The sequence below is a fragment of the Nannospalax galili genome, unplaced genomic scaffold (assembly GCF_000622305.1).
Source record: "Nannospalax galili isolate Female #2095 unplaced genomic scaffold, S.galili_v1.0 scaffold77, whole genome shotgun sequence".
NCBI classification, from domain to species: Eukaryota; Metazoa; Chordata; class Mammalia; order Rodentia; family Spalacidae; genus Nannospalax; species Nannospalax galili.
The window spans coordinates 3494481-3506017 of NW_008341457.1; the positions used below are offsets into that span (position 1 = coordinate 3494481).

The following is an 11537-nucleotide window of genomic DNA, read 5'->3' on the forward strand; positions in this document are numbered from 1 at the left end:
GTAATATATATAATATACATAAATTAAAATCTTTAAATATATACATATCATATATTATAAGTATAGTTTTGTAAATAACAAATATATATGATATAATTATAATGTTATAAATACTAAACCTTTTTTGCATATATATCCAGAATGGAGATTTCAAAATCAGTTTCTAACAAGTCCATGGCCTCTGTAATGGCTCCCAGACTCAAACCACTTGCCAGGCCATACCTGGCTGCCCAGCCCTGCCCTCATTCACCATGATGAGTCTCGGGCCCACCCATTTTGCCCATGGTAGCCTCTGGTTCTGGTCCCCATGTGCCGGGTCACTTGCCCTGGGGAAACCATGGGTCCTTCAGAGATGGCAGGGCTACTGCTTGCCTCTCAGGAACACTCAAGCAGCTCTCAGGGCTGAGGACCAGGGACCCTCCCCCCAACCCCATGTACCACTGGCCTCCTGTCCAGCCTGTCCACAGCACCCCCCACCTGCCAGCTCTGCTGGGGACTTTGGTCCCTGAGACCTGCCTGGCATCACCCTGCTGATCTGTCTCCACAGCTGTTTCTGCCCAGTGCACCTTTTCCTGGCCTTGAGGACTCTGTGACCTCGCTCCCCAGGACTCCACTTCTCATCAGCTACCAGGTGATCTGGCCCCTCCCAGGGACCTACGGAGGGGTTCCGAAGGCACCCTGAAGCAGGGAGTACCCCCTTTTGCCTTGTGCATGGAGGGAGACCATGTCCACCCCACAGCAGCATGCTGGGCCCCTGTGACCTGGGCCCCTGCGAGGTGGGCCAGAGCCCTGAAGTGTCGCCCACCCACAGTCGCAGAGCCAGGCTGAGGAGGAGGAGGGAGAAGAGGAAGAGGAGGCTGAGGAGCTGGGCCACACAGAGACCTATGCTGACTATGTGCCGTCCAAGTGTGAGTGCCTGGCGGGAGCCCCCAGAGTAGGGCTGGATGGGTGGTGTCCAGCTGGCCCCAACTCTGCCCTCTGCGCCCCATCAGCCAAGATTGGCAAGCAACACCCTGACCGCGTGGTGGAGACCAGCACTCTGTCCAGTGTCCCACCCCCAGATATCACCTACACACTGGCCCTGCCCACCTCAGACAACGGGGCCTTGTCAGCCCTGCAGCTGGAAGCCATCACTTATGCCTGCCAGGTGACCATCCCCTCCTGCCTCTGCCAGGCCCTGGGGAGGGTGGTGGGCAGCACAGGCCCTGACCCGCCTCCTTTGACCCACAGCAACACGAGGTCCTACTGCCCAGTGGGCAGCGCGCGGGCTTCCTCATCGGTGATGGCGCTGGTGTGGGCAAGGGCCGCACTGTGGCTGGGATCATTGTGGAGAACTACCTGAGAGGCAGGAAGAAGGCCCTGTGGTGAGTGCCAAGCTGAGGACTCGGGCAGAGGGTGGAGCGTGGACAGCAGACAACAGAGCACAGAGGGCAGTGGTGGACAGTGGAGGGTGGACAGCATTGGGCAGAGGGCAGTGGGCAGAGGGCGGACAGCAGAGGCCAGCCAAGCTCTGACTAGGCTGCTCCACAGGTTCAGCGCTTCCAATGACCTCAAATATGATGCAGAGCGTGACCTGCGAGACATTGAGGCCCCCGGCATCGCAGTGCATGCACTGAGCAAGGTGGGTGGGGTGCACCCTGTACCAGGGAGGAAACTGAGGCTGGAGGTGCCCCATCTGCCTAGTTCCTGGACCACAGGGAGTTGGGGGAGGGGGGACTGAGGTGGGGAGTGCTCCCTATCTGCCCGGCTCCTGGACCTGGGGAAACAGGCAGGGCACCTGCACCCCTCTACTGGGCCATGTCTGCAGATCAAGTATGGTGACAACACTACCTCGGAAGGCATCCTCTTCGCCACCTACTCTGCCCTGATCGGGGAGAGCCAGGCAGGGGGCCAGCACCGTACTCGCCTGCGCCAGATCCTGCAGTGGTGTGGAGAGGCCTTCGATGGAGTGGTATCCTGTGGGGCAGGGGAGCCAGAGAGGGAGGGGAGGTCTGAGAGCCCACTGGCAACCCAATTCAGCCCCACCTAGGCGGGTCTTCACCCTGGTACAGCCCCCCATCCCAGAGCTGTTCTGTCCAGATTTAGGGAAGCACCCACAAACCTCACTTGATCCCACCCCACCTGCTCTGACTCTAGCCAACCTGTGGGTGGTCACAGACACTTGAGGACAGGTTGCTTGCTGTGCACCCCAAAGGATGGCAGGATTCACTGTCTGACAATGTGGGACCATTTCCCCACCCTAGAGCTCCTCTAGGTAGGTACCATCCATAGCCACCCTGACCACCCAATACAGTTTGCACCTGTGGTAGGTGCCACTAGCCCCAGGACATGCTGGGAAGTAGCAGGGACTCTGGCCCAGGTTGCAGGGAGCCCTTTTTTCATTTTTTATTATTTTTTAATGTGTATGAGGCACCCATGTTGTACAGTGCCCACAGACACCAGAAGAGGACATTGGATCCCCTGGAACTGGAGTTACAGATGGTTGTTAGCTGCCATGTGGGTGCTGGGAACTGAACCTGGATCTTCTGTAAGAGCAGCCAGTGCTCTTAACCGCTGAGCCCTCTCTCTAGCCCCTTTTTTTTAAATTTTAATTTCTTTAAGTCTTGTTTGATGCAGGTTGGCCTTGAACTCCTGGGACCTCTCCTACTGACTGACCCCCAGTCCCTCAGTGCCCTGGGGGTTTTGTTGTTTTTATTTTTGTTTTAGTCTGGGTTTTTTATAGCCCAGGCTGGCTTCAAACTCACGATGTAGCTGAGGATAACCCTGAACTCCTCATCCAGTGTCCACTTCCCAAGTGCTGTGATGACAGATATTTGTCATCATGCCTGGTTTAAGTGGTACTGGGGATGAACCCAGGGCCTGGTGCATGCTAGGGAGCACTCCACCAACTAAGCTACAAGTACTCTGCCCACTGAGCTACAAGTACTTCACGAACAAACTACAAGCACTCTGCCCACTGAGCTACATCTCCTGGCCCCCCAGTGCCCCTTGTACACCCAGGAATTGTAGGATGCTCCTCACGTCCCAAGCACTCCCCTCCCCTCGGTTGACAGATAACCCCCCTCATACCTCTGGAATTCTCTCTGATGCATTCTGGGGCATTTGACTGGGGTCACAATCCCCCCATCCTTCTGGAACATTCCTTAACCCAGCGCATCCCAGATCGTTTTTGATGAGTGCCACAAAGCCAAGAACGCAGGTTCCACCAAGATGGGCAAGGCCGTGCTGGACCTGCAGAGTCAGCTGCCCCTGGCCAGAGTGGTGTACGCCAGTGCCACAGGTGCCTTGTGGGGGGGACTGCATCCCAAGTGGCCTCTGTTAGTGATGCCACCTTCATATGGGGGTGTACAGGCCCAGGGTCTGCACCTCACTTCTGCTTGGGACCTGGGGAGAAGATGGAATTTGCTGTGTCCATTCTGGCTCCCCTCTGCCTGGACAGAGGTGGGGCCTCTGGATGACCTTACACGTGCCCTCCACTTTCTCTATCCCTCTCTCTATCTCTGGTGCACACACAGTCACACATGCACACAGCCTCACACACACAGTCACACACAGTCATACGCACATGCACAGAGTCTCACGCATACACACACAGTCCCATGTACAACTTCCCCAGGGTTGCTTCTGAGACTGCACCCCACTCAGCCATATTACGATCCCTGTAAACTCCCAGCAGCATGGGGAGTTGCTGACCTCATGTCCCCACCTGCCCCCCCCCAGGTGCCTCTGAGCCCCGAAACATGATCTACATGAGCCGCCTGGGCATCTGGGGTGAGGGTACACCCTTCCGGACCTTTGATGAGTTCCTGCATGCCATTGAGAAGCGGTGAGCCCCTACCCTGCCTGGTACCCTTAGAGTCCACTGATCTCCCCCGTGGCCACAGGCCCTTTGCACCTGCCCTGCCCTGTGCTTCCAGCCCTTTCGCACCCTGACTGGCCTGCCCCTTGTGGGCACCTGACTCCTTCCGCAGGGGTGTGGGTGCCATGGAGATTGTGGCCATGGACATGAAGGTCAGCGGCATGTACATTGCAAGACAGCTTAGCTTCTCTGGGGTCACTTTCCGTGTGGAGGAGATCCCACTGCCCCCCGCCTTCCAGCAGGTGTATGACCGGGCTGCCCTGCTGGTGAGTAAGTGGGATGACTGACCATGTGCATCCTTGAGTGTGTGTGGAACAGTCCCATTTGCACACAGACATACAAACACACACAGAGTCACATACACAATCACAAGGTCACAGTAATGAGCACACACATACAGTCACATGTACACACAGTCTCACACATGCACACACAGTCACACGTGCACACAGCCTCACACACATGCACACACAGTCCCACACATGCACACACAGTCCCATGTACATAGAGTCCTGGGTGCACACCTCACACCTGACCACTGGTTTCTCTGGGCCTGGGCCTGGGCCTGAGGCAGGAGCTGAGTGATTCTTGGTCCCACTTGGGAAATTCTTTCCTTTTTTTACCCTTATTTCTGATACCATCTCACTGTGGCTGACTGGCCTCCCAATTCACAGCAATCCTGCCTCAGCCCTGTTCTGAGCAGGCAGGATCACAGGTGTGCATCCATACCTCCAGCTTCCACATGGGAGTTGTTGGGGATCTTGACCACTGAGACCCTTAAACATGGCCCAGACCCCACCCCACTTCCTGGACTGGGGGCACACAGGTCATGACCTGGAGCCCATGGCCTCTCCAGCCCCCAGGACAGTTTCCTAGTTCCCTCAGCCCTCACCCACCCCGTTGACCCTCACCCCCCCCACACTTGGCCTTCACCCTGCCCTCATCCTTCTGCTTCTCTAAGACGGGAGGATGGTGGATTCCAGTTCAGCCTGGGATACATAGTAAAGTCCTGTCTCAAAACGTAACAACAAAAACACAAAACGTGGTCTTCAGAGCCATGGTGACAAGAGTAGCCTCCTTGGGAGTCAACAGAGCCTTGTATGGCACCTGCCTGTGTGGTCTCCATCCAACACCCAACACTCTGGATGCTTGAGGCCCTGGGGTGTCACCCGGGATAGTACCACTCCCAGGGGCCAGGTCTGAGTACACATGTTCCACCTTGGGGACTCCTGTAGGGAGTATTTGGAGGCTGGAAGCACTGTTCAGCACCCCTCAAGGCCCAGGATGCCTGACAGAGTACAGCCAGCCCAGTGTGCCTGGAGGCTGTGAGCTCAGCTACCCAATAGGAACCTTTGTTGTTGTTTGTTTGGTTTTGGTTTTTTTTTTTTTGAGACAGGGTCTCCCTGTAGCCACAGCTGACCTGGAACTATGTAGACCAGGCTGACCTTGAACTCACAGATACGTCTGTCTCTGCCTCCCAAGTGCCGGGATTAAAGGTGTCGCTGGCCCAGTAGGAACCTTTTAAGCCAGGGCAGCACTCAGGAGGTTTGAGGCTAGAGGACCAGAGTTCAGGGTTATCCTCACCTACATAGCTGAAGTTATCCTCAGCTACAAAGCAAGCCTGGGCTCCATGACACCCTGTCTCAGAAAACCGAGAGAGACAGGCTGAGACACATGGTCACATACCCCTCATCCCAGCACCTAGGAGGGTCATGAGTTCATAGCCAGCCTGGGCTCTGTGAGACTCAAATAACAGAAAAGTCCTCTCACTGGCCCCGTGGGTTTTGTTTTTGGTTTTTTGAGACAGGGTCTCCCTGTAGCCACAGCTGGTCTCGAACACATTATGTAGACCGGGTTGGTCTCAATCTCACAAGGATCAGCCTGCCTCTGCCTCGTGAGTTCTGGGATTAAAGGCATGTAACTACCGTGCCTGGCTTGTTTTTAAAATATGTCATTTTCTATTTTTGATAATTTCATACATGAATATCATGTATCCTGGTTGTATTTGCCCCACTCTCAGCAATGCTTGGCTGTGGCATTAGTCTGTGCAGGTATGGACATGGCCGCCCACTGCCTTTCTAGGGTGGCTAGCAGGTGCTGGGCCAGATGAACTGGACCACACACTGACTTCCTTGGTGGCCTTTGCCATTGTAGTGGGCCGAGGCCTTGAGTGTGTTCCAGCAGGCGGCTGACTGGATAGGCCTGGACTCACGCAAGTCATTGTGGGGTCAGTTTTGGTCAGCGCACCAACGCTTTTTCAAGTACCTGTGCATCGCCGCCAAGGTGCACCGGTTGGTGGAGCTGGCCCGTGAAGAGCTGGCCAAGGACAAGGTGGGTGCCTGGCCATGGTGACCTGCGCGATCACATAGGTCTGGGTGGTGGGATGACAGGTCATGCAGGGCCTCTGGGGGGATTCAGGTGGACAGGAGGGTCACCCCAGAGCCTAGCTCTGCCACCCCATCCTGCAGTGTGTGGTCATCGGACTCCAGTCCACAGGCGAGGCTCGGACACGAGAAGTGCTGGATGAAAACGAGGGAAGGCTGGACTGCTTCGTCTCTGCTGCAGAGTGAGTGATGGGGATAGTGGGTGACAAGGACAGAGGGTGATGGGGACAGTTGGTGACAGGGAAGGTAACAGGCCTGTGATGGCCCTGGCATGGCACCTTTCTGTGGCCTGGCCCTGCCCCTTAGCCTGGGCTATATTACCTAGGGCTGGACCCGCCTCAGTCCTTGGCTCAGGTTTTCCTGTCAGAACTGAGCATGGGAGCCCTGGCTCTGGGGGGCTGTGGTAGACACATTGGTATATGCTGGGGTCTCAAAAGGTCCCCTTTCAATAGCTCCTGGAATCTTAGGCCCACCCCAGTGAGGGTCTTACAGCCGCCCCTCTGGCTTCCTGGTACCCAAGCCCTCCAAGGGGCCCGTCCTGGGCATCAGAGCATCTGCTACCCCAGAATGTGCATGGCCATGCCTATGGATGCCGGAGGCTGTGGCTATGGCTGGCAGTGGCCATGACTATGGGTGGAGGTGGTTGTGGTTAGAGATGGCTGTGGCTGTGGTAGCCATGACCGTGGGTTGCTGTGGCTGTGGGTAATTAGGGTGAAAGAGGCCATAGTTGTGGGTGGAGATGGCTGTGGCTGTGGGTGGAGGTTGCCATGGCTGGTGGTGGTGGCTATGGGTGGCAGTTGCTGGGGGTGGTGGTGGCCATGGTTGTTGGAGGCTGTGGCTATAGATGGTGGAAGCCAGCCCTGTATGTGAATGCTGAGCACTCTTCTGCCCTGCAGAGGTGTCTTCCTGTCCCTGATCCAGAAACACTTCCCATCCACCAGGAGGAGGCGTGACCGCGCACCCAATAAGAGGAAAAGTAAGAGTCCTGATGGTTTCATTCACTCTGCTTTGCACTGCCCTCTCCTATGCTATTTTCTGCCCCTGCCCTCATTCCACAGCCACTTGGGCTCTCTCTTGACTCTGGTATCCTACAGGAGCCCGGTGGAGGTCTGCTCGTGGATGCCCAGGGCAGCACAGTGTGCAGGGCTGTCCATGGCCCTGACAGGCATTCAGGGAAGTTGCAGCCAGCTGCCCACTAGCCAAAACCTGACTGGCTGACTGTGGCTCTAGCCTGGCCCTCTGCAGGCAGGCAGCTTCCAGGCTCCACATGGCTCTGCTAAGCTGTGTGTGAGTCAGCTGCATGTGTTAGCATACACCTAGGCATGTGGCTCACCTGTTCCCGCTTCGCCCCCCCCCCCCATTTCTAAAGCCAGGCTCAGAGAGGTCAAGTAACTCATCTTTGGACACATAGCCAAGCAGGAAGGGCAAAGCCAGAACCCATACCAAGCTCCATCCCCCTTAATCCCCAATACTCAGAGCCCCCCTCATCTTCCACACACCAAGCCTTCTGACCAACTACACAGTGTAGACCCCTGACTTCTCCCTCAAGGGGCTCTGAGATGCATCCTCTGTGCCATCCTCAGCCAGTGGAACCCAGAGCTGCCCCGTGAGGCCTGTCTGGGCTGACAAGAAGGATGATGGAGGCTGATGGTCCCCCTACTTCACTTCTCCTCACCACAGCACAGGGTCTGGGGGCTTCCATGAGGAAGAAGTTAGGGGTCTCATGACACACTGTAGTTGGCCAGAATAAGACAGCCCAAAATAAGACACAACCCAAACCCAAAGTGGATGGCACACGCTCAGCAAGGAGCCAGAGTGATCTGGACATCAGTTCTCTGGGTCCCCGCCCTAGGCCCCCTCACAGTGTCCACCTGCTCTCTCTGCACCTCAGCACTGCCTACTCCTCCATCCTCTGCACCCCATGGCCTGAACCCCAACCCTCCCTGTAGGGCGTCCACGGGGTCGCAGCGCCAAGGTTCCCAGGCTGGCGCTGGAGGCAGCGGGTGTGATTCGAATCAGTGATGGCAGCAGCACAGAGTCAGATGCTGGTCTGGAAAGTGACTTCAACTCATCCCCAGAGTCCCTAGCCGATGACGATGTTGTCATTGTTGATGCCACCATGCTCCCTACAGACAACCGAGGTGAGCCGGTTCATCTGGTCAGGGGTCTTCTCCCCTTCCCCACAGACACAGCCATGTGAAACCCTCCCCCCAACACACGCCCATGTTACAGATAAGGAAACTTGAGGCTTAGGCTGAGGTGCTGGTGGGCCTCTGTTCCCCTACTGTGCTTTGGGCAGTGAAGCCCTGCAGCCTTCTCTGACCCTCCACCCCCACAGGCCCCCTGTGCCACCCGCAGAGGGAGCTACAGGGCCCTGGTGTCCTGGAACGTGTGGAGCAGTTGAAGCAGGGTCTGCTGGCCAAGGTGCGTGCCCTGGGTCGGGAGCTGCCTGTCAACACCTTGGACCAGCTCATCCATCAGCTGGGGGGCCCGGAGCAGGTGGCTGAGGTGAGCCTGAGGGCCTGAGCAGGGTATGGCTACCCAGCTGGCTTAGGAGACCTGGCCGCAGAGATTTTCTTGGGGTAGGCCACCCTCAGCTACATAGCAAGTTTGAGGCCAGTCTGGGCTACCTGAGACCATTTCCAAAAAGAGAGGAGCCGGGCGTGGTAGTGACACACACCTTTAGTCCCAACACTCAGGAGGTAGAGGCAGGTGGATCTCCATGAGTTCAAGGCCAGCCTGGTCTGCATAGTGAGTTCCAGGACAGCTGGGGCCACTGGGAGACCCTGTCTCAAAAAGACCAAAAAAAAAAGATCAGGAATGGTGGCGCATGCCTTTAGTCCTAGTGCTTGAGAGGCAGAGGCAGTCAGATCTTTGTGAGATTGAGGCCAGCCTGGGCTACACAGTGAGATCCTGTCTCAAATCCAAAAAAGTAAAGAAAGTCTTTGGCCAAGGCAGGGAAAGCCCAGGGCTGCTGAGACCAGATGGAGTTGGGAGACACAGAGACCTGTGCGTAGGATTGCCCTACCGACAGTGGTCCCCCGGCTCCCTCTGTCTCTCCCTGACCACAGATGACCGGCAGGAAAGGCCGAGTTGTGTCCCGGCCAGATGGAACAGTGGTATTCGAGTCCAGGGCGGAGCAGGGCCTGTCCATTGACCACGTGAACCTCAGGGAGAAACAGCGCTTCATGAGTGGAGAGAAGGTGGGGTGGGAGATGAGGAGGAGGCCAGGGAGGCCAGGGGCTGCACCCAGCCCAGCCCTGTGTAGATGTGCATGTGTCTCTGTATGTGCCTGCTCCTACACGTGTGGGGCACCCTGTGCACTTGTGAGGTTCCCTGTATATGTGTGGGGCGCCCTGTGGACAGTGTCCCAGAGCTGGGCCCTGAGGCCCCCACACTGACGTCCCCACAGCTTGTGGCCATCATCTCAGAGGCCTCCAGCTCGGGAGTGTCCCTCCAAGCTGACCGTCGAGTGCAGAACCAGAGGCGCCGTGTACACATGACCCTGGAGCTGCCCTGGAGCGCTGACCGAGCCATCCAGCAGTTCGGTGAGACCCCGACCCCACCCAGGGCGGACCCCTGGACCCCGGGATCTCTGGCCCTGACACCCCTCCGCCCACAGGCCGCACCCACCGCTCCAACCAGGTCTCAGCTCCAGAGTACATCTTCCTCATCTCAGAACTAGCTGGGGAGCGCAGGTTCGCATCCATCGTGGCCAAGAGACTGGAGAGCCTGGTGAGGGGCTGGCCTGGGTGCACCAGAGCTGGAGGGCGGGGCAGGGCCTTGAGCTGGGACTGGAATCTTTGATCCCGATCACAGGGTGCCCTGACTCACGGAGACCGCAGAGCCACTGAGTCCCGAGACCTGAGCAAGTACAACTTCGAGAACAAGGTCAGTGGGGGTGCTGTGGGAGTCCCAGGTGGGTGGGGGCCACTCTGAGTGGTCTGCAGTGGTAGGCCTGCCCTGACTCCCATGCTCCCACAGTATGGTGCCCGTGCCCTCAGCCGCGTCCTGTCCACAATCCTGGGCCACACAGATAACAGGGTGCCGCTGCCCCAGGGCTACCCAGGAGGGGACGCTGCCTTTTTCCGGGGTGAGTGGACTGGGAATGGGGGACTGGACTGGTTTCTGGGCTGCTGGGGGTTACGGGAGGTGGAAAGGGGCGGGGGGGGTACTTGAGGGGTACAGGGTTGGGGGATACTGGAGGCACTGGGTCGGAGGTCAGCATCTGTCTCCTTGCAGACATGAAGCAGGGCCTGCTGTCTGTGGGTATTGGGGGCCGTGAGTCCCGAACTGGCTGCCTGGATGTGGAGAAGGGTGAGTCCCAGGGCACAGGGTGAGGAGGGGCCCCCACAGTCTTGGGGTCCCTGTATCCTGGACCCATGCCATCTGAGGGTCCCCACTGAGTTCATACAGTCTGGGGTCCACACATCCTGGGATCCTCATCTTGGCCTCCCCTGGCCCTGCAGACTGCTCCATCACCAAGTTCCTGAACCGCATCTTGGGTCTGGAGGTGCGCAAGCAGAATGCACTGTTTCAGTATTTCTCAGACACCTTCGACCACCTCATCCAGATTGACAAGAAGGAAGGCAGATACGACATGGGCATCCTGGGTGAGCATGGCCCAACAAGGACACCTTGAAGTGCCTGGGGTCCCCCCTGTGCCCCACGTGGGTTCAGTCTATACAAAAGAAAACAGGACACTCCCTCCCCCCCAAGTCCACACTGCAGACTTCCTCCACCTGTTGACACGGCAACACAGCATGATCACCTATGAAGTTCACACTTGAGATGTACACAATCCAGTTACAAAAACATTTTGGAAAGAATGTCAGTGTTAGCCTGGCATGGTTTCCTACACTAATCCAAGCACTTGGGAGGCACAGGCAGGCTGATCTTTGCGAGTTCAAGGCCTGCCTAGTCTGTATCGGGAGTTCCAGGTCAGCTGGGGCTACAGGGAGACCCTGTCTCAAAAAAAAAGAATGTCAGTGTTTTAAGTAAACTTAGGATGTTGAGTCAGGCCCAGGTGGAGCTGGCACGTGCTCCCCTGTGGGTGCCACTCAGTAAGACAGATGGTCAGGGCCACTAGATAAAGCTTTATTTATAGTTGAGTCAGGTGTGGTGGTGCACACCTTTGATCTCAGCACTCAGGAGGAAGAGGCAGGCAGATCTCTCTGAGTTTGAGGCCAGCCTGGTCTACATAGTGAGTTCCAGGCCAGCTGGAGCTACAGGGAGACCCTGTCTCAAAAAGACAAAAAAAACAGTCAAGTAGTATCATCATCCCAGCACTGGGG

The 11537-nt window shown here is 56.9% G+C and overlaps 1 protein-coding gene across 7 annotated transcripts in view; it reads left to right on the plus strand.

Annotated features, from left to right (window-relative positions):
* Positions 1–11537, plus strand: part of Sbno2 (strawberry notch homolog 2) — a 47165-nt gene that overhangs the window by 33200 nt on the left and 2428 nt on the right. For 6 of the 7 annotated variants that reach the window (XM_029565458.1, XM_017799124.2, XM_008837181.3 and 3 more), the window contains 21 exons: positions 548–631; positions 812–908; positions 993–1147; positions 1231–1364; positions 1531–1621; positions 1808–1951; positions 3163–3280; positions 3721–3826; positions 3972–4125; positions 6014–6190; positions 6328–6425; positions 7140–7219; positions 8193–8384; positions 8582–8751; positions 9315–9446; positions 9656–9791; positions 9866–9978; positions 10063–10134; positions 10228–10336; positions 10486–10560; positions 10713–10856. In XM_029565458.1, the coding sequence (XP_029421318.1) occupies positions 548–631; positions 812–908; positions 993–1147; positions 1231–1364; positions 1531–1621; positions 1808–1951; positions 3163–3280; positions 3721–3826; positions 3972–4125; positions 6014–6190; positions 6328–6425; positions 7140–7219; positions 8193–8384; positions 8582–8751; positions 9315–9446; positions 9656–9791; positions 9866–9978; positions 10063–10134; positions 10228–10336; positions 10486–10560; positions 10713–10856 (2581 nt within the window). The remainder of the gene's footprint in view (positions 1–547; positions 632–811; positions 909–992; positions 1148–1230; positions 1365–1530; positions 1622–1807; positions 1952–3162; positions 3281–3720; positions 3827–3971; positions 4126–6013; positions 6191–6327; positions 6426–7139; positions 7220–8192; positions 8385–8581; positions 8752–9314; positions 9447–9655; positions 9792–9865; positions 9979–10062; positions 10135–10227; positions 10337–10485; positions 10561–10712; positions 10857–11537) is intronic. The other variant, XM_029565459.1, reaches the window with a different exon arrangement.